The sequence below is a fragment of the Muntiacus reevesi genome, chromosome 4 (genome assembly GCF_963930625.1).
Source record: "Muntiacus reevesi chromosome 4, mMunRee1.1, whole genome shotgun sequence".
In the NCBI taxonomy this organism is placed as follows: domain Eukaryota; kingdom Metazoa; phylum Chordata; class Mammalia; order Artiodactyla; family Cervidae; genus Muntiacus; species Muntiacus reevesi.
In genome coordinates this window covers 136,249,841-136,276,499 of record NC_089252.1, presented here as the reverse complement: position 1 = coordinate 136,276,499, position 26,659 = coordinate 136,249,841, and the positions used below count along the sequence as shown (strand labels likewise).

The window sequence follows — 26,659 nt, the reverse complement described above, 5'->3', positions numbered from 1 at the left end:
CCTTGTAGCAGTCATTGTATAATTTACTTGCAAGTCCGAACTTACATTGTCTGAAAGAATTTAAAGGAAAGTTTGTTGCATACCAAGCTGGTTTGAAAACTCTGAATCTTATGACTTTCTCTTAACAAACTAAACACCCAGCATATTATTTTAAACATAAGTTTAGAAGGTTTTGTTTTGCTCTGCTGTTTGAACTGGCATTGATTACTTTTCAAATAGATTTTTAGCTAAGGTTCAAAAAAGAATGTCTCTATTCAGTAAACATTGAGCTCCTACTATATTCCTGAGAGTGCTGGGGGTTGAAAAGAAATGGCACAGATCCTGCCTTGAGTTCACAGATCATTGGGGAAGACAGAGTGGTAAACAAATCATTGCAGCCGTGTGTTAAAAGCTGTACTAGAAGAACAAATTAGCGCCTCCGCTATTCTAATCTACTTGCTTCCCACACTGAGAGATTTGCTAAAGTGGTCATGCTGAATTTATCACTGGCAGCATCTGTAACTTGCCCTTCCAAGTATTGTATTTAGTCTGTCTCTCAAAGACTCTGGTGGATAAGTAACTTGCTGAGAGGAGTAGGGCTAGTTTTTTTGTCAACACAGACATAGCAATGATATTCATGAATTTTTTGAGACTTATAAATCAGGCCTTGTAGACAGTGCTTATTTTCTGCTTGTCAGTTCTTATGAAACAGATCCTGTTCGGTGGATTTTATCTTGTGTATCCACATCATTCTTTACACACCTGAGGTAAATTACTTTTCTAAACAAGCTTAATATTTTATGCAAGTGTGTATGTTTTCTCGAAGTCCCTTAAAATGCGATTAAAGCCAGTTCAGAGTAATGTTAAAAGTAAACAGTCCCTTGGTTCTTCAGTGTTTAAATGGAATAATTTGAGTATAACAAAATCCTGTAATAGAAGCTTCCCGCTCATGGTCTTGTGATGTCTATTCCTTCCTGTGTATGATACTAGATCATCCGATCTTTCCTCCGTTGCAGTCATATATTACAGTAGTTGCTAAACCTGTTCAGCAATTTACAGTAAATTTTTATTTCTTATTAAAATTGTTTTAAGTTTTTTAAAACTTCGTTATAGGATATGAGTCAGGTATGATGTTTTTTTCTGCAGAAGGTGACTACATAAGGAACTTGAAAGAGAGTAGTACCTCTTGTTTAAGATATGAAGATCAAAGATAAATAAGTTAGGGTTCTTGTCTTTCAATAAATGTTCAGTATGTGGAAAGGATGCTTAGTCACTCACTCAGTCGTGTCCAACACTTTGCCACCCCATGGTCTGTAGCCTGCCAGGCTCCTCTGTCCATGGGTTTTTTCAGGCAAGAGTACTGGAGTGGATTGCCATTTCCTCTTAAGTTGAATCATAGGTATACAGTCTGCCTCCCTTAGGGAGCATGTAAGGTGGGGAGTTTCAGATTGCTCACCTTGGCTGAGCGTTACTGCTAGTATCTTGATGGGGTGGGACAGGAAGGGGCTGGGTGAGGCTGGATTTCTGAGTTTATGAAATAGTGCTCACAGTCAATAAAATGCCAATAGGAGCCACAGTGAGAAACAGCTATAAAGATACTGTCCCTCTTCTCATAGCTACTTGTCTACAAAGGATTTGAATCAATTTTTATGTTTTTAAAAAAATATGAAAATGGAGATAACTTGAGTCTTCTTTTTTGAAAGGGCTGCAGTCAGAAGCTTCTGTCAATCAAATGATGTGTAACAGCTTGGGTAGTAGTACCCATCTGAGGTGCACTGCCAGTTATTTTCTCCACAGTAGCCGCCGTAGAACTTATATGTTGTTATGATTTATCCCATGTTTTAAATTTTTATCTTTTTACCCTTTTAATGGTTTTTGTGAGCATTTAATGCTTGCTTTCTTTTGTTCTTTTTGGCAGTAGATGATGATGAGTATTTGGTTTCACTGCTATAAAATGAACCATGGATTTGATCTTCAACATCCCTTTCACTTGTTAAATTCTGATTCTTTGTTATGTAATCTTTTTAGCAGAATACTGGCTTTCTAAATTTTGTTCATTGTTGGTATATTGATTTAGAAACTTACAATTTTTATCATTAAGTGAATGAAAATAAGCTGTCTTTATCTTTAGAGGCCCCCTGCCAAACCCCAGGTCCATAATTTGTATTCCTATAGGAGTCATGGACTAAGAACCTTTGTAAATACTTTTTTTTTTTAACTTTCGTGTTTACTGAGACATGTGATAGATCTAGTAAATAGAAATTTGACCTAACACTTAAACTACTTTGGTATATGAATGAAAATTTGAAGACACTGAATTATTTCAGTGTAGACACCTTAAGAGAAATGTTGGAATTTTTTTGAGAAAGAATATATGAAATCAGAAGTAACTTAATGTACTGAATTAATTACAGAATCTGTAAGCATTAAAAAATTAAAGACTAAGATTTAGGACTGTAACTTTTTCTGTTTTGGAATTTCATACTGAGTTGGGAGTGATTTTGGAAAAAATCAAAATTGCTTGGGAATCTTTGGTTGACTTGAAGGACACATTAAGAGATTAATGAAAGTTTAAATGAAAAGATTGGTTTCTAACAAATTTAGATTTATAACCAGTTTGCATAAACCTAAAGTTGAAATTAATCAAATGTCTTTCCTAAGCTGATGACCACAATTAGCAGATCTTCAAATTAGATGTTATGTTTCATACACTGTATACAAAGAAGAGTAAGTTTTCTTATCTGGGTTATGTTGTCTTTGACCTAATCTTGTCTAAAAGGAATCTTGATTTTTAAAAGCTAAGCAGTTTAGAATCACGGGAATGGAGTGCTGAATAGAAATTGTATACATGTTTAAAGCATGCTTACTGCATCAGGACTGATGGTGTTATCTTTTAAAACAGGGACAGACTTTCAGGACTAGTGTGTGTATGTGCTTAGTCACTCAGCCATGTCCAACTCTTTGCGATTGAGTGGACTGTGTAGCCTGCCAGGCTCCTCTCTCCATGGGGATTCTCCAGGCAAGAACACTGGAGTGGGTTGCCATGCCCCGCTCCAGGGGATCTTCCTAACCCAGAGATCAAACCCAGGTCTCCCTCATTGCAGGCGGATTCTCTTCCGAGTGCGCCACCAGGGAAGGAGTCGAGTCATCACCAAACAGCGTGGGCTGTCTTCAAGTATTGAACTCTCCTCCATGCATTCTTTCAGTATAGCTTTATCAACTCCAAGGGTAGAGAGTCTGATTGACCAAGGGACCGTTTATTGGTCAGAGTTCTCCATCTCTAGAGAAAAGAAAGCACCAATGGGAAATCTATCTGTGTAGTGATTTATCAGGAGGAATTTGCTCAGGCAGTTATGGTGTCTGAGAAGTCCCACAGTCTGCCATCTACACAGTAAAGACTCAGGGAAGCTTGTGGTTTCATTCAGTTTGAAGGCCTGAGAGCCACGGAAGTCAATGGGAAATTCCCAGCCTGACGGCCAAAGACTGGACAGTCAGGCAGGGAGTGGGGTGCGAGTTACCATTTTATGTTTCGCTTGGGTGCTTGCTGGATTGGGTGATGCCCACCTTCATCGCAAAGAGTGGTCTGCTTTACGTAGTCTACTCATTCACATGCTAATCTCATCCAGAAACACCCTTGTAGGCATACCCATAAATAATGTTTGGCCAAATATCTGAGCACCATGGGATCCAGTCAAGTTGACATAAAATTAATAACTGTTACAGATCCTTTCCAATTTGGGATAACTTGTTACCAGTAAGTTCTGCCTTAGCCAAAAATCTACCTCTCTGTACCTTTCTTTCATTTCATACTAGTTGTGACCTCCACTACTCCACAGAATATATCTAGTCACTGTTCTACACTGTAAATTTTCACATGTTTTATGCTGTCACTTACATGAGAAATCTACAATTCAACACAAATGCACACATCTATGAAACTGATAGACTCACAGACATAGCAAACAGACTTGTGGTTGGCTACACACAAGCGGAAGAGTGGGCAGGGAGAGAGGAGGATTCGGAGTCTGGGATTAGCAGATGTAAACTATTTTACACAGGATGGATAAGCAACAAGGTCCTACTGTGTAGGACAGGGAGCTTCATTCAGTATCCTGTGATAAAACAGAATGGAAATGAATATGAAAAAGAATATATATATATGTGTGTGTGTATAACTGATTCCCTTTGCTATATAGCAGGAATTAACACTATAAATCAATACTTGAGTGAAAGTTTTTTAAAAATTTCAAATGTTTGAAAATAGCCACTTGAGATACTCCTCTCCTAGACTAAATTCTTTCCATATCGGTAATGGACTGGTTTTCTGACATCTTCAACATTCTCTTTATTATTTTTTACACTGTGCATCTCATGGTAATTCATAGTTGACCAATGCAAAATCTAGTTGGCCTGTTGTCTATAGTATACATAAAAGTTGGTGCCTCTCTCTTGTTCATTAGTCGTCTTGATGTATTCAGTCATCATATGCTTTATCTGTATAGCAGAGCTTCACCTGTATTAGATTTATCATCAGAATTCTGTTTAAGTTTAGAAATCTTAACAGTAAAATTTGTTTGTTGTTGTTTAGTTGCTCCGTCATGGCCAACTCTTTTGTGACTGTGTGGACTGTAGCCCACCAGGTTCCTCTGTCCATGGGATTTCTCAGGCAAGAATACTGGAGTGGGTTACCATTTCCTTCTCCAAGGGATCTTTCTGACCCAGGGGTTGAACTGCATCTTGTGCATTGGCAGGCAGATTCTTTACCACTCAGCCACCAGGGAAGCCCAACAATAAAAATAGCTAACATGCATTTACAATTTACTGTGTGCCAGGCTAAGTTCACATTGTTTTATGTGTAGTCACACATTTAGGGAGGTATGTTATGTTGTATCTGTGTTGTATGATCCTATAACATTATAAGTGTGTTTGTGCAAGGCAAAATAGAAAGGCTCTGTTAACTCCCTTTGTTAGTTGTTAATACTCCTGTCACGGCCACCTAAGACAGCTTGGGAATGGGAGGGGAAAGCACTTGCATCATGTTAATTAATTAACATCAAGCCAGTGCTTTGAGTAAACAGAACCTTTGTCTTTGAATGTATACTGTTGGGTTTCTTGTATGTCATGTTTGTACAGTTATGTTTTTGAAATTAAATATAAGAGATCATACCTTTGTACTAATTATAGTTAACTTCCCATTCCTACCTGTCTTTCCAGATTCTGTCACCTGATATACTTGCTGAGTTACCTAGCTTCAAGTCATCTATAGATTGGCGAAATATAACTTCTGTGTTTTCACATCACTAATAGAAGTTTAGAACAGTTGGGAATTTGGAACGCAATAATGCATTAACTAACACCTTTCAGGTTGTTCCTCTTATGCTAATACACTTAGTTCTAGTAGCATATATTTTCTTGCCTGCAGGAATCTTCATGTTACTGTATAATATTAATTATCACTTTTAGAGTTCAGTGTTTCATCCAACTCCATATTTCATCACCAAATTTATTTTAACTGTCCAGCTATTTCTTTTAGTTTTTCTAATGTGTGATATTTTTGTTGTCCTCATCATTGTTGAGTCTAAATAATATCCATACAGCCATTCCATGATCCAGAGTCAGGTGACCTTGTGAAAGAAAGCATTGATTTGTAACATTAACAAAACTGTCTCTTTATGAGCTTCACTCAGTCCTAAGACTTCATAGTCATCCTTTTGTTTTCTTTTGGGGTCCTGCCGCCCATTCACAGTAAAGCGTATGTGTCGGTTGGAATCCATCTCATTCTTTTTGAAGACTGTGGCTATTTTTGCCCAACTCTAGTCTTAAACCATCTGTCTTTTTATGTAATAACTCAAAGATTACCAACAGTGCTTGGATCAGAGACATCATCTAGGGATTCTGGGATAAATTATGTATGGAGATAGGTGTTTTCTTTAAAACCCCCCTCTTGTGGAGCCTCAGCTTCCAAGATTTCTTCTTAAACTTTTCAAATGGAAGATCAGAATCTCTTCATGAACAATGAGAAGCAAAGCAAATGCTACGTTCTGTTGTATCTCAGTCCTAAATAGTGTATCTCTCTCCTGATTGTCATGGTGTAGCTAACAGTAAAGAGCAAAGCTTTTCTGTTGTCCCTGGCATTTTTGTCAGTTTCTAGTTAGGTGACTAGAAGAGTGAATACTAGGGAAGAGAAGAAAATAGACGAGGTTATAGACAATCTAGAAATAGACAACAGATCTGTTTATCATTTGTGGGTTAATTAGTAGTTCAGATATATTGTCCACTTTCGGAAAGTGGTTATTTGCATTTGGTAGTTTTCTCTGGACTTCTCTTTCTTTAAACAGTAGGGGGACCCGAACATGGTGATCACGTACTTATCAAAGCCCTGTGGGTTGCAAAGTGATAGAAGAACCCCCAAAAGGAGTTTATTGACAAATAATGAAAAGATCATGGTAAGGACAGACTTTAGGTATTGATTGACCCAAGAGCCCAAATAATCCAGCACTGACACTCATGTTTTCTCCTTCCCTTCCCTTTAAACTCATTCTCAGAGGCTTTCCACAGCTCAGTTTTCACTTCAGTAAGAAGACACAAGGCTGTATTCCAGAGTCACAGCAGAAGCCTCCTTGCCACCTGTTGGCCTTTGTTGAGTTACGCGCACATGACCGAGCCATCATCCTTATGGTCAGGGCGGTATCTGGGGATGGGGATGGAGGGGCAGAGGTAGCAGATAACAAGTAACCACTCTAATGTCTATTGAATTCTCGTTTTATCATATAAATTGGTACATTTGGTGTTTTGACTGTTTAACCTACAAAAATTTCCATTTCAACCTGATAAACGTGAAGACTTAAAGCAGAGGCAGAGATAGTATAAGAAACATGACTTTTGATTTGCAAATAGAGGTTTCAGATTCTAACTCTGTTATGTATCCTTATTGTTGAGAAATTTAAGGGCCACCCAGTAAATAACACCCTTCTTTCCTGCTTGAATTCTGTCAAGAGAAAAGGCAAATATTGGCACATAGGAATAAAAATACTAGTTTTATTAATAACAAGAGCTGAAATGAATGACTTAGGTTTTGTGTGATAACTGAATCCAGAACTAAACAGTTACTTGCCTCCACCCCAGGCATTTTGAAGGATGATAGGATTTTTTACCTGGGGGGTCTGCCCCTAATAATTCAGACCAGATTGTGTGAGTCTTACAGACATCTTGTTTACAAAGAAGGCAAGCTGGTGAGGAACTTCCTTCTTCTTTAAAAATCAGTCAAGCAGTTCATTTCAGCTCGATGGTGATGGATGGGGTAGGAGACCAGAGCTTGTTGAAAATTTCTCTTTCTGGAAACCGGAGGAATGGTGACGTACCTGCTTCCAACACGTAGACTAATGAATCTTAATTGTTTATTTCTTAAATAAATAATGATTTACTTTAGGATTGGTGTGATGTTCAGATGCCAAGAAATCTTAGGAAGGAAAACTCAGAGATCATAAAATAACCACCCTCTCCAGCTTTTGAAGTTGACTTATTATAATAATTGATGTGTGAGTATGAACCCACTTTGCCTAGGGGATGAGTAAAATTAGTAATAATTGGGCAAGCATAAGGATTTGTGAAGTGGAATTGTGAAGTGAAGTATTTGGGTGGAAGCAGGCAACGAAAGAAAATGTCTTACAGAATTCATAACTAGCACATCCTTGTGAATTTAAACCAAGGCAAGCGGACTTTTCCCCTGCCAGCCGTCCCCCACCAGCTGTCCCTCACCAGCCGTCCCCCACCAACCATCCCTCACCAGCGGGTGAAAGTTCAAAGTTCTTGTCCGTTCTCCTGTCCAGCGGTTCTCACATTGTGCTCTCTGAACTAGTAGTGTTGGTGTCACCTAAGAATTTGTTGGGAAAGGAAACTTTGGAGCCCACCCTAACCGTGCTGAACTCTGGAAGTGCGGCTGGCAATCTGTAGTTTAACAAGTCCTCTCGCCAATTTTGATGGATATTGAACTGTGAGAAACACATACCACGATTTGCAAACATCCCTGTAACAATTCCATAGCTGAAGATTAATTGCACTTGCAAGTAATCTTTTCTAGTTCCTCATCATTAGTGAAAGTCAAAGTCACTCAGTCGTGTCCAACTCTTTGCGACCCCATGGACTATAGAGCCCGTGAAATTCTCCAGGCCAAAACACTGGAGTGGGTAGCCTTTTCCTTCTCCAGGTATCTTCCCGACCCAGGGATCAAACCCAGGTTTCCTGCATTGCAGGCAGATTCTTTACTGGCTGAGCCACAAGGGAAGCCCAATCATTAAGCCTTTATTAAATATGGGCTTCCCTTGTTCCTCAGTTGGTAATGAATCTGCCTGCAGTGCAGGAGACCCGGGTTCGATTCCTGGGTCGGGTAGATCCCCTGGAGAAGGAAATGACTACCCACTCCAGTATCCTTGCCTGGAAAATCTCATGGACAGAGGATCCTGGTGGGCTGCTGTCTATGGGGTCACAAAGAGTTGGACATGACTGAGTAACTTAATGCATGCTTACTTAAATATGGGGCATTCTGGGGAGCAAAAGAAATGGAGTAGGTAAAATTGTGCTTAGTCTTGAATGCTCAACATATTAACATTAAGGCTGTATTTTCATCCTATAGGTTTAGATAGAGTGGCACGATGGTTATTTAAAAGACTAAATATAGCCTCAAAATGTAGAAGGGATTGTATAGGAGATAATAGAATGAGAAAGAACTAGAGGGTAGTGATTATAATCTGTGTAGAGCACTTGAAGATGGGGGAGAAAAGGGGATGTACAGAAGAGGCTTTTCAAAGGAACGATTAACTGAGCTCAGTTAACTCACTGAAGCTGAGGTGGACAGAATCAAAGATGATTTAAGAGCTGAAGCCCAGATGATTAAGATAATGATAGTTGGGAAGGAACTTTCTAATTAGGGAATAAGATGAATCCATTGTCATGAGTGTTAACTTTGTGGTCATAGTTTAAAAGGACATATATTGAGAAGGAAAAGTTGGGAGCTCTTTTTTAGTTGGTTTAGAGTAAGAGGAGAACTTAAAAGTACATTTGCCCCTTGGTATTAGCAGGAGATTGGTTCTAGGCCAGAACGGCCCCCCAACTCTCCAATACCAAAATCTGCAGATGCTCATGTGGGCCGTCTATCTATGGGTTCCACATTTGCCCATTCAACCAACCGGTATTGTGAAGAAAATTACAGTAATGCATTCAGTCATTCTTGAAATGCTTACTGAATGTCTACCATGGGTCCAGCACAATTCTAGGTTCTCAGGATATAAAAATGGAGCAACCCGTGCCCAGCCTTCAGAACTAATGTTGTGGGTGGAGGGAGACAACAAATAAGTAAATAAATGAACAAGACAATTTCAGGTAATACTAAGGGCCAGAAAAGAAAATAAAATAACAGTGAAGAATGACTAAGGGGTAGAGGATTTCTTTAGATAGTTAGTCAGTGAAGACCTGAGCAGGCAACATGTGACAGAAATCAGTTGAAAACTGTAAAACAGGTGAAAGATAGTTTTAGGAAGCCAAGAGGTGCTGGCATCACAGAGTGGCCAAGGAGAACTGCAGAAAAGCATGTGAGAAGATTCCTGGTGCATTTTGCCTTTTCAGGCACTCTTCTATATGAAAGGTTTGGAGAGAGAGAGTAGTGTGTATTTGAAGGAACATGAGCTTAGAGGCATCCTAGGTCATGGATGTCAGGCATTTGTTGGCCGTGTAGAAACTCCTTAATTTTTCTGAGGTCCATTCTTTTCAGTAGAGTAAGGAGTAATAACACCTCATGGGATTAAATTGTGATGATTAAGTGAGAGAATGAATTTAAAGCAGCTAACGTGTTGCTTGCAACATGTGCTTAATTGATAACTATTAATGATATCAATCGGTCATGTGAAATACAGTTTTATTTAATAATGGTGAAATATCATGTCTCTTGATACACAGTTTTATTTAGAAGTTATACTTTGAACTTTGATCATGCACAACATTTTAAGGGGTGCGAGACTTGTTTTTGCAGTTAAATGGTATATTTTGATTAGGTACCTGATGACACTTAAAGTATGCTTATATGCATAACACTCTCAGATGGATTTTACTCACTTTAAATATTTTCTTCTTACAGATGTGTACCTCTCATGACTGATAGGAAGAAACTAGTCATGGGCCAAAGGTCAAGATACTTCCCTGGGAAATGCTGCTGATGCTCCCTTACGAAGTCATACAATGAGTGTTTGGTTCAAGAAAGATTTTCCTATTTAAGAGATTTTCATCTTGGAAATACATCAAGTGAAAATTACAGAGTCTTTTGGGAAACATTTTCCTCCTAACAAATTACACCTGTAATGGGCGACATGGCAAACAATTCGGTTGCATATGGTGGAGTAAAAAACTCTTTGAAGGAAGCTAACCACGATGGAGACTTTGGAATTACACTCGCAGAGCTTCGGGCCCTCATGGAGCTCAGATCCACAGACGCGTTACGGAAGATACAGGAAAGCTATGGAGACGTCTATGGAATCTGCGCCAGGTTAAAAACATCTCCCAATGAAGGTGAGCTGTATTGCGTCCCTTTTTAGTACCTTGTTCAGCAAATGCTGTGATTGGCTTATAAAGAAGCATGCTTAAATTGTCTCAGCTGCTGTTTGATGATGCCATGCTTTTATTAACATTTAAGATGGGTTGGCTATCAGATTAGTGTAAAGTAACTTTAGATCAAAAAATAGTATTGCACAGTAATTTATTTTAAGTTAGTGGGAGGAAGGATTTTGTACTGTCACACATGTTGCTGCTTGTTTATTAAAGAGCATGGTTGTCTTGCCACTTGAGCTTTGGAGGGTGGAACCAGGCTTGGTAGTTCCCAGGAGATTCTGTGGAAATAAACCCTGCTCACTATCCTTCATTTTGCCAGGCAGCTTAAAATAGTTTTCACTGCCTGTAGCTGACTGAGTTGTTGTATTTTTTTTTTTAAACCTAAAACTTAAGCAATTTGTTCAGAAGGTACCAGAGCAAATGGAATAGATTAGATGGCAATTTTTTATTTAGCAGACATTTCCTTTGATTAAAAATAGTTTTCAGTCTTAGAATTATATTCAATTTCCGTGTTCAAAGAAGTCTTTGGTTTCATAATTCTTGATTTGTAGTAAATTTCTTTTTGAGAAGCAGAAGAATTCATTATAACTTCATTACATTATGATCTTTGAAGTGTTTTCAAAGGATGACCTTTTTTTATACACTGATCATGTTAAACATGAAATTAAGGTTAGGGAGTTTCAGGAAGGCATTTCTGCACACTGCAAAGGAAGCGGCAGGCAAATATATGAAGGTGAGTTGTTTGGTGGTTACAGTTTATTTTAGTAAGAATAGATGATTAGTAATGTTAAAAGTTAAGGATATTAGTATATATCCTTTATATGTAGAAAGGAGTATCTGTCCAAAGCCAGTTCTAGAGAAATCATTTTTCTGGAAGCATCTTATGCCATGCCACTACTTGTGATAAATTTTGCGGTAATAGCAAAAAGTTATTTCCAAAATTGTTAAAGAATTTTAAATCATACCAAAAGATTCTTTGAAACCTTTATATAGTTCTATGTGAATTGCTCATTGTTTTAATGATGGGTAGTTACTTTAATTTTTCTGAGGAAACTGATGTCAATATTCCCATTTCCTTAAAGGGCTTCCTCAGGTCACTTGGAGTATGTTCTTTTTTCTGTAAAGTCTTCCAGATGGTCTGGATCTTTTCCTCAAGTCAGAACCACTGGAAACATGGACCTCTCAGTTACACCTTAAATATGCTGTACCATTTTAAGAGCTGCTTCAAGGAATCAGGAACAGACACGTGGACTTGAATCGATATAACATGACAAAATTGGAGCTTGTTCATTATGCAAGTCTTACTTTAAAGTTTTAGCTAACTTCATATGACTTTAGAGATTTGTACGTTACTTTTGCTATTCTCAGTTGGTAGATTCAGTAATTCAACCACCTGTACTTAACTACATGTAGTCTAAAACCTAATCATTGTATGTTTCAGTATCACCAAATTGATCAAAAGCATTAACATTAAAAAAAAAAACCCTCAATATAACTGAAAGTGATGGTGAGCTTTACTTTGAAACCCGCCCGTAACTGCGCTTCCCCCAACCATAGGTCTGTGTTTCCCTCCTATTAGTTAATCAGAACTTTTGTCTTCTCATAACTAAAAATCCCTCCATGGTGTGTTCTTATTTTTAATGGACTTAGTTTCTGTTTAGTTTGCACTGCAGTTTCTTTTCTTCTCTTATTTCAGACAGTACTCCTTATATTGTTTTTGGTTTAATTAGTGAAGTTTCTTAAATTAACTGAAAAGTTATACCTAATACATTAGTTTCTAGGGGAAGGGAATGATTATGTACCTCTTTTACGACGTGGTGGAAGTTGTGGATAATCTGTAGAAATACTCAACACTCAAAATTGTGTATGTTTTACTGCTGTCTTGTGCTATTAAACAAGCGAATGCCATTTCCCCCTCATTTACTAGAAAACTCTTGCTCAGCTTTCTCCTAATATAGTGAATTTAATTTTTGTCAAGGTCTGTACAAACTTTTGTCTTCTACTCTTTATATATAACTTATCATTGTGAAATATTCCTTTAAAGGATTTTGTAAGCATTATATTTGTATGTACACTCCTAATAAGAATAAATATAAACAACGCAGCTTTCACAGGAATGTCATTTCCAAAGGAATAGTTCTAGTTTAATTTAGAAATAATTCACTCAGAAAGCTAATGAATATTTTGTCACTGATCAGCTAGGCAAATGATAACAAGTGACTCATCATTGGGGAGGTTTTATGCCCGAGTAAAATGATCTAGACAAAAAGTAGCCTTTTGTTAGTATGATCTGCTTATGATCATGGAAAGTGAGATAGAAATACGCTTCTTCAGAGTACAGGAATTTTGTATAGGTAAAAATGTTTTGTGTGCCTTTAGTTCTTTCATTCATTAATTTCTTCTTTGACACATACAGTCTTTCATCAAATCTAGGTCATTGTCGTATATTTTATATAATCCCTAAAAAAAGAATTAGTGTTGGGAGTTTTAAGTGTATAATTAAATTACATTCCAGTTTCACAGATGTTAATACAAGGTAAGAATATGTGTGTTTTAGAATTGATTTATTGTGTTTATTAGGTATCTTTTATCTGATTGTCACTTTTCTAGGCTCTGGGCATGTGCATGCATGCTAAGTCACTTCAGTCTTGTCAAACTCTTTGTGACTCTGTGGACTGTAGCTGGCCAGGCTCCTCTGTGCACGGGATTCTCCAGGCAAGAATACTGGAGTAGCTTGCTGTTTCTTTCTCCAGGGGATCTTCCCAACTCAGGGATTGAACCAGTACATTTCTTTACCACTGACACTACTTGGGAAGCCCTCTGGGCATACATCAATGAATAAAACAAAACTGCCTGCCTTAATTTTCCACTTGGGAGACAAGTTCACAGGACAAATAAATGAGATGTGGGGGGTGGGGAATGAGATGTGTAGTATGTTAGTGACATATGCCTAAGAGAAAAATGGAGAAGAAAAATCAGAAACAGTAGGGATGTAGATCTTAGATTGTTCGAAAGTCTGGAGGAACAGTTAAAGATGTTGAGAACAACACAATGCTTTTTGTGCCACACTGGTAGTTAGCACTGAGAAACATTAACCTATCCGCACAACGACCCTATCCAATGTACAGCCCAAGAACCCACAGCACAGAAGGGTTACGCAGCTTTGCTGAAGTCCTACAGCCTTTAAGCCCAGAGGAAGGACTCAAACCTAGACATTCTAGCTACAGAGAACATGCTTTTAACTGCTATAGTGTACTGCCTGTTACAAAAGCTTATCTCACTCAGCGTGCAGAAGATTTGAGATACTGAGAATGGAGTGTCTGTGTTCTCTCTTCACAATAGTATTTTTTTGATGACAAGAATTGCATAGTGAAAAAAAAAGGGGGGGGGGGTTTATCAGTTAGTGTTTAAAATATGCCCTACTTAGGAAGTTGCATTTCTGTGCTTTCTCATTTGGCCTGCTAACTCACTGCTTGGTTTCTAGCAGACTAGTGCTTGACTCAGTTTGAACCTTACCGTTCATGTACTGATCAGTAGGAACTGTTTGAAGCCAGATGTGATTTTCATATTAAAAATTTCCTCAGTTCAGTTCAGTCGCTCAGTTGTATCCGACTCTTTGCGACCCCGTGGACTAGTGGTTCTTATTGATCATCTTCACTCTTAGAATTAGAACTATAAATTTCAAGGTAAACTGGAATTGTGACTTATTCATATTTTTAGTTTAATCTGTTACCAAGCACCTAGCTTACAGTCCCCAGACTCCAAGAAAGAACTTTTATGCCAAAGCAATCTTATAACAAAATAACCTAATGACAATTGTATTGTCATTACAGTTTTGTTCTTCTGTATTATTACTGTTTCCTTACATTAACTTTCTCATTTCCTATTCTAAACCTTCTCTCATGATCTTTTTATTTTTACACTAGCTTTTGGTATCTTTTCCATTTTAATGTGTTCCTTGTGTTATCTTTATAGTATATTTTTTATTGGATGGTAGAATAGACTCTAATAGTAAGATTTACAGAATGCAGATCTCAGCCCTTGGTATCATTTCTTATTCATAGCACTGTATTAAGCAAAGGATAAAAATGAACTCATAAAAATTAGGTACTGAATGGTATTCTGTAAGAGGCATGGCTTTGTGAATTTATAAAGGGTAGGAAAGCAAGAGGAGACACCAGGCTTTCTAGTGGTAGTTGCTAAAATTAGAAGAGAACAAAGGGGGGAAAAAAGGAACTAAGGAAAGAAAACAGTGGTAGAGAGAAACAAAAGTAGCGACCGGTAGGAAGCAGGATAGCCAGCAGCAGCTGTCCCTGGCTGACTGATGTCTCCATGATGTTTCAGATGGCGGTTTCTGTTTGCACGTGCTGGTAATGAGGCTGTTGGTCACCTTGTGCTCGGGCCATGTCTTCAGGATGTAATGTAACAGAACGGGCAGTCACACATGAAAATGTGTTCTAACTCTTTAAAGAAGGCAACCTTTGCCCAGAATAAATCATTATTGACTCACAGGCCGCTGCAGGAAGACAGTGATTCCCTGATGTATGTGTTTGGTGATACGCAGTTGGCACAGTGATTTTAGGCGTTTGACAAGGATTTGCATGGTGGTGACATGCCAGCCACGTATGTTCCGATACTTGCATACGGTTACCAGTGAGGGGGTTCTATTGATGACTCTGTGTGACCTTGCCCTAGAAATTTATTCCTGCTCTGATAATTGCATACCCCAGTTAAAAAATATAGAGAATTATACATTTAATACTTGCTCTGGTTACCAGTTTTCATTGCTTATGAGTTTGTTGAAGATAATTGCAATACTGACTCCTCAAATCTTGTAGCATATACATTATTTTGTAAAGTTGTGCTTGATAGAGTATGAAGCAGCATCGTGTTGTTTTTTTCAGGTTCAATTTTTTGAATATAATATTTCCTTTCCAAAGTCGTCTCTTCTGCTTTCATAACATTATACTCTCAAGGTTTGCTTTTTCCTGTCTGACCGGTTTCATCCGCCTCCTGTGCTTTTCTTCCCATGTTGGCAGACCTTGGGTTTCCGATCATGGGGCACTCGCCTCTTCATCTCTGCCTTCTCCTTGGGTGACGCTCTCTGCTTCTAAGACTTCCCATCTGACTCCGGCATCTGTGGCCCCAGTCCAGGCTTTTCTCGCAGGCTTTGGGGCCAAAAGCTCAGTTGCTAGTAGACATCTTCATTTTCCCAGCCTCTCCAGACTTTCCCTTCAGAAAGCATACTTCCCCATTTCCCCTCTCTGATGGAACTGTCACTCACCTTGCTAGGTAGACTTGACTTCAATAGGAATCTTTCACCTGTTCTTACTCATTGGGTCGACACGACATGCAAATTCCATGACTCCTGCCTCTAAACTCAAGGGTATCTGCTTGTGTACCTCCCCACCACCCTGGCTGAGGCTGCTGCCTTTCTCTTGCATAATTCAGGTACCAACATACTAACCAGTGTTTTTTCCTGTCTCCCTTCGCACTGCCTGTCACTTTCCTGCTGAAAGCTGGCAGTGGTTTTGCACTTGCTCTTAGAAGGAAGTTCAGACTTCTCACGTAGCTTATTAACAAATTTCTTTGGGGTCTGGCTCCTGCTTACTTCATCTCATCTCTTGTCTCCTCCTCAGTGTTTGAGGCCTAGCAAAATTTTCAGTTTTCTGAAATACTGTTGTGCCAAGCTCATTCTTATTCCCGGTCTTGTGATCTCTTCACCTTAAACATGCTACCTCACCCTTCCTGTGACTGTCTCTTAATCATTCCTGAGATCTCAGGTTTGGTATCTTATATTTCCCTTATCCACCCCACCTCCCTAAATTTGGATTCCAGTTCCTTTTGCTGGCTTCCGTTAACAACCTCACCACCCCCATCATTACTACTTAACACTCTGGGTTGTGATTAACTGATTGCTTGTCGGTCTGCCCCACCAAACTGCGAGTTCCTTGAAGGCAAGTGCCGGAGAAAGGCATCCTGCCTGACTCATTTCCCTGGGGATGTTTGTGCCTCTCCTTATCTGGCCTGCGGTTGGCATTCAGGAACAAAGCCTGAGTTTCACTTCAGATAGTGATTCACTTAAATTTGAGGGACATCTCCTTTTTTGAAATTGAGAATATGATGATTGATCTGTTTTTCAAAAAGAATTGACACAGATTTTCACATGCTTTCTTGATCTGCATCTCTTCCTGTGTTGCCGCTGTTTAGTCACTGAGCTCTGCCCAACTCTTTGCGACCCTGTGGACTGTAGCCCACCAGGCTACTGTGTCCACGGGGTTTCCCAGGCAAGAATACCGGAGTGGGTTGCCATTTCCTCCTCTAGGGGATCTTCCCGACCCAGGGATCTAACCTGCATCTCTTGCATTGGCAGGCGGATTCTTGACCACTGCCCCACTTGGGAAGCTGTGTTTTCCTGTGACCCTCACTAAAAAGAAGGTATCGCTGTTCCACAGACACAGCACACTCACAAATGCTGACATAATCTCAAGTAGAAAGTTTGAGATTAGGATATGCTGTGTATTAGCCATGATTTGCAGTTAAATCCACCATTTCAGTGCTCTTTCCTCTTCATTTTCTAAATTGAGACATAATTTTAGTTTTATTAGCCTCAGCAGTTGGAATGCTACATTTTTTGATAAAACATCAGTATCTTGATAGTGTTTGCATTTTTTCCCATAAGCTGTCTCTTTCAGATATAAAGACAGTATTCTTGAGCCATTATCTGTTCATAGAATGATGGGCCCAGACCCCAAAAGCATTAAGTCTGAGGCTACTTTTGATGGTTTTTTAATCTATTTTCGAATCTGTCTCCTCTTTGTGAAGCTAACTGGGCCATTGGAAGATCAATGCCTTGGCCTCATTGCTGCTGCACTACGATCTATGGAACCAATAGGTTCAGGCAGAACAGTTCTCATTCTGTTCATCTGTAGTTTTTTCTAAATGATTTGAAACCATATCTCATCTGTTTTTAAAGCTAGAACCGTGTAGTCTCATTACCCGTTTCAACAGGGCTTACCTTTCTCTTACCCACAAACATTGCTTTTCTCCCTGCTCCCAGTGGAAATGTCTTCCTACACCTGTAGCAGCCTGACACCCATGCCCTGGATTCCACCTCCCCTGGCTTCTTCAGAGGGGAGCTCTAGATTAACTAGTCTGTGTCTCCTGTGTCACCAGTGTGGACGGTCATTTCCACTGCTGAATAGCTTGCCTTAATATCTGTCACTCATCTTTTAAAAAGCAGAATGGTTTTATTTATCCATTTTGAAATAAAGAGCAAAATAAAGAAGTAGAGCAGTAAAGGTAAATATAACACTAAAGGCCGTCTTACTGTATTTTGCCTTTGTGTGCGTGTGGGCTCAGTCATGTCCAGCTCTTTGCAACCCCATGAGCTCTGTAGCCCGCCAGGCTCCTCTGCCCGTGGGATTTTCCAGGCAAGACCACAGAGGTGGGTTGCCATTTTATTTTACCTTGGCTGTGTTTTTACCTTGGTTGCTTTGTTTCTTGTTATTGCATCACATGCCTGGAAGTCACCTATGCTCACTGTCTCCACTTACCTCCTTCCCAGACTCACTTCCATACCACCCCTTGAAGCTTGCTTATCACAGTCATCAGCCTCCATCTAGTGAAGGCCAGTTGTCCAGTCTTTCTTCATTTCATTCCACCTTTGTGACACCATTTGATATGATCGGCCACGTCATCTTTTTAAAAGCTGCCTTTCGGTAGTACTCCATGAACCTGTGCCTCTGTGCGTGTGTCCCCCAATTTCTTCTCAGTTGCCTTTGGTTGTTTTCACAACCCTCTGTGACCATCAGATGTTGGAGTGCTCCAAGGCTCCAACCTCAGTCTGGATTCCTTCTTGTCAATGTACTCTAGCTTTCCAGGGGCTGCCATTAGGCCCATGGCTCCAGAATCACCTGTATAGTGAGATCCTCTGGCTCAGAACTCTCCCAAGTTCTGAATATGGATAACCAGCTATCTACTAGACATTTCCACCTGTTTGTTTAATGGGCATGTCGTGTTTAAACCTGTAAAGCAGAACTGTGAACTCCTGCCTCCCTTTTTCCACCCAGTTCTACTGTTCCCAAAACCTGCCTTACTAATTCCATCCATTTAGGTGCATGGGCAAAAAAGAATCTAGGTATCGTGCTTTACCCTTCTTTTTTTTTTTTCTTTTCATCCTCATCCAGTCCTTCAGCAAGTTCTATCTGATTTCCTTACAAGATGCCTGGAAGATTCAGGGACTCTGCCTCCGTTTTTGAAACCCAGAGCCAACCGCCACCACCTCTCCTCTTGTGCTGGAGAGACGAGTGGTCTCCCAGCTGGTCTTTTCCTCTGCTTGCATACATACTCCTCAGTTTGTCCTTCAGTCAGTTTAAGTGAGATTACTTACCACTACCCTCCTATAAAGCCTTCTAGTGGTTTCTATTGCACTTAGAGTAAATGCCAGTCCTCTCTCTGTATTATTTTAACTCTCTCTCTTTCCCTCCAGTACAGTATAAGCTTGCTGAATGTAAGACTTTTTTGTTCACCCTGACTTCTCAGCAAAGTAAAGCAGTACCTGGGCATAGTAGATACTCAGTAAATATCGGAGAGCGGGACAGACTGTTGTTGCAAAACTCTTAACTAGGTTCCGTAAGTTTGTTAAATTAATAGAAATCAGTTGTCCCCAAAAGAGAGTTAAAACCTATAGTGTTCAGTTTGTAACTTGTCTTCCTCCTCACTTAATTAACTATTGCCCTGTAGTTTATGATTTATATACTTGGTACCTTCTTTGGTCCTCCCAAACAATCTAGGTTATACCAATAAATATTAATTCTGCCCCTCCCAGCCCCAGCCCCAAAAGGAATAAGTGACTCGCACAAGATTTCAGTAGGTTAACTGGAACCTAGGTCTTCTAATTCCTAAACCAGACAGCTTTGGCGGTGCAGTGTTCTAGATGTGTGCTGGAAGCATAGAAGAATTATGCTAATCTTTGGATCAGTTGCTTTTTTACTTCCTGTATTCCCTCTAAGATAACATTTTAAAGCAGTCTTTAGCTCTGTGGCTGTTCTTTTCAGCATTAACATAAAATATCAGCCCCTGTTAACAACCAACGTAAGTTAAGATTTAATCAATTAATTTTATAGTTACAGTGATGATATTTAAAACTGAGGTGTTGTATGTAATTGACGGTTGACTCTTAAGGGTGAGTTAAACTGATGGAACTAATATCTTCAAACATATTTCTTAGGGAAAAAAAAAGGAGACTGACACAGGGAGGAACAAGCATCTTTTATTTTTGCTATAATGCATTAAAATAGAAGACACAACAAACCTACCCACTATCTAGTGATCATCGCTTCATAAAAGAAAGGCTGCTTAATTTGAAAAGCAGTAAGCACATAATTTCAGGACATCTCAAAGTAGAGTTCTTTAAAACAAATACATTTTGTTTTGTGGAAAACCTCACTGCATTGATTCCGTTAACCCCCAGTTAAACCGTGGATGGCTGTAACTCTCTGCAGCCAGGACTGGTGAAGGGATTGCTCTCACCTGAAGAAACAGCTTGTGAAATCTGAGTCACACTTTGCGAGTTTCCTCTCTCATACTGCCTTCCCCCCAGTCACTGTCTGCCTTTCCATTGACTCTGACTCAGAGCCTTGAGGCCTGTGGAAGGTTTCAATTGATGACTTTTGTCATCAGAAGTGCTTTGCACACTGCCCAATGTGGACCTGACTTTGTTACAGTTGCTAGTGACAACCTTCCCTGGAAGCTTTTTGGTTTCTTTAGCAAGTAAATAAATAATTAATGATATGTAACTCCATGGCTGATTCATGTCAATGTATGACAAAACCCACTGCACTGTTGTGAAGTAATTAGCCTCCAACTAATAAAAAAAAATAATAATAATTAATGATAAACCGAAGTAAATCTTTAAGGATCTATATATCCATTTGTCATGGTTTATTCTAACAGCGAGCTTGCTTTGTTCTCTTCTTTTCTACTCTCTGCCTGCCTCACATCCAGAGTCGTAGCTAAAGCAAGCCGAGAGCTTTCCAGTGATCTGCTGCCCCCGTCTTCCTCCCTGGCTGTTCTCCTAGAAGGGGTTCTTGCCAAAAAAACAAAGAGTTGAGGTTACTTCATTATAGATTTAAATATATAATGATAAAAGGCATGTCATCTCAGTATCTCTGTCCCCTTCTTCATTACTCTTAAACTGGGGAAATGTCCTTTGTGACAGCCGCTTTTGTTTTCCTACCTCCCTAATAATGTAAGTGTGGACAGCCTTTGCAGTAGCTCATTGGGATGGACCTAGGCTTGACGGGATCATCAGGATGAAATTAGAGGAGGAGTAACTTGGTAGGTGAAGAAAAGGCAAATTTGATCCTGCAACTTTCTCTTAAGCTTCATAGCTTGCTAATTTCATGCTCTAGGCAGTAAATCATATTTCCTACAAAGTGTATCTTTTCCTTAACTGACAGTCAGTCAATAGCACTACCTATTTCTCCAATTGGAAATAAATCCTAAAAGTCAAGCTTGAAGGAAAGGTCATCCTAAGTCTCCCGTTTTTTTGTGACTTAAAAATCTTTTATCACTTGAATTAGAACTTTTAGTAGTTTTCAGGCTTGTGATAGGTGAACTTTTCATTGTTCAGCAATTAAGAGTGAAAATAAAAAGCTTTCACTTGTTAACTAAGATGTTGTAAGTAAATCAGGTAAACATCTTTCTATGCTTCCCTACTTTTGGAAGAAAAATACAAGGAAAGAGCAGAGAAATGTTTAATCCCAATCTAAAACTATCAAACATATTTCTGGTTTTCTAGTAGTCTAGTGGATGGTATAGATAGTATGACCAAAAACCAGCAGTTGGGAAAAGTGGAATTTCTTAATTCAGCCTTGTGTCGTCTACTTAATTTTCTTCAAGTACTGCGCATGTTTTTTGGTGATTTAAATTACGTACAGTTGGTCTAACTCACAGGAATAAACCATTGTGGTAGGATCTTATGCACTGTGTCTAAATGTAATGAATCTATAAAGTGTAGAGAATGACTGTTTTGAATAAAATGTTTTCATTTGTAAGTAGTAAAATCATTCACTAAAATTTCTTTCTTTTTTACTAGGTTTAAGTGGAAATCCTGCAGATATAGAAAGAAGAGAAGCAGTATTTGGAAAGAATTTTATACCTCCTAAAAAGCCAAAAACCTTTCTTCAGCTAGTATGGGAAGCATTACAAGATGTCACTTTAATTATATTAGAAATTGCAGCCATAGTATCATTGGGCCTTTCTTTTTATCAACCTCCAGAAGGGGATAATGCACGTAAGTAAATTGGTAGGGGAAAAAAGACTTATGTATGATGTGAAGTTCAGCTCTTTTGCTCACTTAGTACATAATAAAAATAGCAGGCCAGCATTTATTAAGTTTACTGTATGCTAGATATCATTCTAATAGTGCTTTTTAATAGTTCTCTAAATATATTACCTCAGATAGTTTTCCCAATAGCCCTGTAAGATAGATGGTGTCATCTGCATTTTACAAGTGAGACACAGAGGTTAAATAGCTTGCCCACATACGCATCCTCTGTGTCTGGCCAGGAGGTAAGCTTGTATATGATGTGTTATGTGTCATGGTGGTTTTTAAGTTCTTTAGAACACTATTGTGAAATAATTATTTTTTAATTTGGGGTTTTTAAAAAAACCTTTTGGAAAATCATTATAAAAGCAAAATTTATTCTTTTTCCCAGGCTATTATTTTCCAAGTTCTTTAAATATTGTATATATTTTATTGTTATGTGGATGATCTGGATAATTTCTTTACTGTCTTAGAAATGTTTATACTACAAAGTATTCTACTTTAGGTAACTTGGCTTTAACCTGTAGCTGCAGATGATTTTGTTTTTCTCCTATCTTTCTATGTCTTTCATTTCTTTTTTAAATTTCTTCTTTTTCTTTAGAGCAAATTATTTTACATGAATTTTCCTGACAGTACTTTCTATATCTGACAGGAGATCTAGCTTGGGTTTTGGTCACTATATTTAAGGAGCTATAGAGTGAACCGGTGGTATTTTATATATCAGGAGAAGGATTCACCAAAATATTTTTGTTTGCGAAAGCTTCATTCTTCTGTCTTACAAGTTATGAAGAATTTTAATAAGTATTTGCTAACTTGGCTTAGGTAATCATTTAAATTAATTCTTCAAAGGTATGCCTAGAGCTCAAGTGAGAGAGAACTTCTTGGGGGGTTGGGAGGGGGGGAGTGGGAGGAGACAGCTGGTCACAGAATAAGCAAATTTTCCTGAGGCTGAAGTCTGTGTAGATCAGGGTTTCTCAGAGCGGCACTGTTGACATTTTGCACTGGAACATTCATTGTCACCTGTTCATTGTACCATCGCCCAGTTGAGGCAAGCCAAAACATCTCCAAAGATAGCCAGTATCCTTTAAGGGGGCAGAAGTGCCTGTGGGTGAACATCTCTGATGTAGATAAAAGAGGATTTAGGCAATATTCTGGGCAATATTGAGCCAGATTATTTTTTAAAACTTTTATTTGTTGAATAAATGGTACATACTTTGCTGTTGAAAAATTAGAGGGAAAATGGCATTTCAAAGTAAATCAGGTTTACTGAAAATCCCACTGTTTAGAGATTACTGCTGTACCGTTTTGAGATATATATCCTCTGAGATTAAAAAAAATTTTTTTTAGTTGTCACTAAGGTGCTCATGTATGTGCATGTGTGCACAGGTGGGTAGGCATGAGGATATGTAAGTGTGTGTGTGTCTGTTTATCTGGAAAAGGAGATGATACCATGTTTAGCAACATACAGCTAAATTCTTCACTGCTTGGTTTACCCAGCTGTCATTATAGAATACTGGGAATTGGTGTTCTAGCCTTAAGTGAGTTAGCAGATGATCAAAAACTTTTTACTTGTAAAATTTTTTCCCCAGGACTATAAGAAAACTGAAGAAAAATGTTTTCAGTGGGAGTGGGTTTTTTTAATTCACAGAATCTGGACACATCTTGGAATTCAGCCTGCTTCATTTGTACAATGTAGTGGCAGGCCCTTTTTCAAATTTGCTTAAGGAGATAACTGGTGTTAATCCAACTGAGAAGATAATCTAGAGTTGTTGGTGTCTTAGGGCCATTTAAAGAGACTCAAGATCTACCAGAAGGTCTTGATAAACAATATAAAGATGTTTTTGCTCCGTGGTAAAAGTTATTTAGTGTTTGCACTTTAAAAAAATATGCTTTTCAATGTATTTCATGTATCTTTTCATCATATTTAACACTTAAGAAGTGGTGACTTGCCTAAGAGGAAATCCAGTAATTATAAATCTATAGTCATAGAACTCCAGATTATCAAAATTTCTTACTAGTGCTGTTTGGTATGATAATAAGCACTATAACCCAGAAATCTGCAGTCCATACAACTAGTGGTTCTCAGACTCTTGGTCTCGGAACACTTTTACACTCTCAAAGTACTGAGAACTCCAAAGAGGTTTTGATCATGTGAGTTATAGCAGTAGGTATTTACTATATTCTAAATTAAAACTGAGAAATTAGAAAATATCAGTGCATTTTAAAATAATAAACATTGTTAGCATATAATTATGCTTACTATAATTAATGAATGAAGTTTAAAATGAGACAGTGAATTATAGTGGTATTTTTTATTTCATTGTGTCTAGTTAATGTCTGGCTTAATTGAAGATAACTGGATTCTCATCAGCTTCTGCAGTCATTGTGTTGTTTTTAGCTCATGGAGTTTTTGGAAAGTTTCACTGTACATTCATGAAATATGAGACAAAGAGCATCTTAGTATTATTGTAAAAGCAGTTTTGACCTTGAGGATCCCCCTGGAGTTCCTGAACAATACTTTGAGAGCTGCTTTTTTGCGCTAGTCATATATACACTTCATATATGACCCAAGAATCACATAGGGGATTTGAGAATGGCGTATTTGCCCTGTGATATAGCATAGGCTGAATTCAGATGGTAAGTACCTCTCAGGTGAACATATTTACAAGGGAGCACCTTTAGTAAAATCGGTTTTTATTACTTTATTTATACTCGGACTTTACTGAAAACATTATTACTTTTTCTCTTTTCCATGTATAACTGGTAAACCACAATCCTTTCCTGACTTTGATTTTAGAGATTAATCGTTCCCTGCAGCTCCCTTAAAACTTTGTAATGGTCATCAGTAGGAAAAGTATTCAATTTCTAGAAATACTTTACTACTGTCTACTCCTTGATCATTCTAACTTTGTGTGATATAAAGTGGAACTATATATAAATGAAATATGTCACTAACTGCTCTCTTTAGAAATACTCAGTAGTTTAGTTATAAATACATGTGCTTGTGAGATTTAAAACTGAAAATTAAATAATTCTCTAACAATTCCTTTCCTTTAACCTCAGTTTCTCTGTCTTTAAACATTTTTGGTTATTTACCCTATAAAGAAAAGGTCTGAGTACATGTCTCCCAATGATACATTTATGTTTTATATATATTTAAAGCTATATATAATGTGAGCATTTTAAAACACATACAAAAATAGGTTTAAAAGATGAAAAGTTTTAAATTTTTATATTTAGTAGCCATAAGACATCGTTATTGATAGCATGATTGAATGTACATTATTATATTTTATAATCTTGATTTGGGTCTTAAGTTTGTTTTCTTTTAGAACTTGGTTTTAATGTCTCTCACAGGTAGGAAAAAACTCATAATGTTAGGCAAATCCAAGTAGAAAATTTTAGTGCACTCACTAAATCGTGATACTTAGACCATGATACTTCCACCAGTTAGTAAAAGTTTGTGTTGAAATATGACTGGTAAATTTCATCTTCTGATGTCAGACTATTGTTTTTACGCACTCTTGTAAAGTCCTGCATCGTTACGTTTTTAACTGGTCAAGAGCAAAGCCCACTGCAGTGCTATAATGGAAGATTACATTTTAGCACTGCCTCCACGTGGGTGAAAGTGGTCAGTAAAGTGGTCAATGTAGTATTTCAGCCTTTCTCTGTTCTTGAATTCAAATTTGCTTTATCTGACTCAGAAAACAAATCTCTTGTCTTCTGGGCAGGGGCATAGGTAAGGATCAGCTATCTTTACAGCTTCTGCTATTTAAAATGATATCAACCATAGATTCACTTAACTAGTTATTGTATGCAATGATACATGGTTATTTGTTTAGCTTGAAAATAATAAAAATAGAAGTTTTAGTATTTGAATGGCTAGGTGGCACACTCAGTAGACCATCCTGCCATCTCTTTTGGAGAACATACTTTATACCCATCGATCACTGAATCCTACTGATGTTCACAGGAATATTTTTAATGATTGTTCACATCATCCCTTCCGTTTCACCCCAGTTGATTTTTCTCCAATTTCTGTCTTCTCTTTCTTCATCTGTCCTACATACCTCTCACCAATTCATCTTTATTCAGCACCCTTGCACCTCAACTCCTCTCTTCAGTTATTCTCACTATTCTGGAATATGGGTTAATGATTTCTAGTGGTGATGTTTCCTTCTTATTTCCTTGTGAATAATCCTTTTCCTGTTCTGAATGTCCTAAGAGAACCATTGACTTTCAGAGTTTAGCTCAACCCTCAGTAAGAATTAACTTTACATAGGAACACAGAACATGTTTCATCATGTGAGTTTATAAATAACCAAAGTAAGCTTTCAGAAAACAATACCTATCTTTATTACATGTATATCTTCTCTGTTTTGTTCTGTTTTATTTCTCAAAGTTTGGTCATAAGCCACTGAACTGATTTTACACTCACAAATAGACTACAGCCCAAGATCCAAAAAGAGCACTGTCCTTGTTCTTTCTTCACCATTACTGACCCTGCAGTTTTGAGCTTTCTTTTTTCCCTCCTCTTGTCTTCTTCTAAACCCTTTTATGCTGACTTTAATCTCTCCCTGCAGTTCTCATCCCTTAAATCTACACAGCTAGCTCCCGTGTATCATTTGGCTCCTGGATCAAATGTCATGGACCCTTTAGAAGGGCCTCTGTTCACTTAACCATGATTAGCCTTCTTTTTCATTTGATAGCACATCATCATATTTTATTTTCTTTGTGCCATTTACAATATCT

General features: G+C 38.2%; 1 protein-coding gene across 4 annotated transcripts in view; it reads left to right on the top strand.

Moving 5' to 3' along the window:
* Positions 1-26,659, top strand: part of ATP2B1 (ATPase plasma membrane Ca2+ transporting 1) — a 122,066-nt gene that overhangs the window by 48,674 nt on the left and 46,733 nt on the right. For all 4 annotated transcript variants that reach the window (XM_065934190.1, XM_065934188.1, XM_065934191.1 and 1 more), the window contains exons 2-3: positions 10,109-10,536; positions 21,677-21,874. In XM_065934190.1, the coding sequence (XP_065790262.1) occupies positions 10,329-10,536; positions 21,677-21,874 (406 nt within the window). In that variant the 5' untranslated portion in view covers positions 10,109-10,328. The remainder of the gene's footprint in view (positions 1-10,108; positions 10,537-21,676; positions 21,875-26,659) is intronic.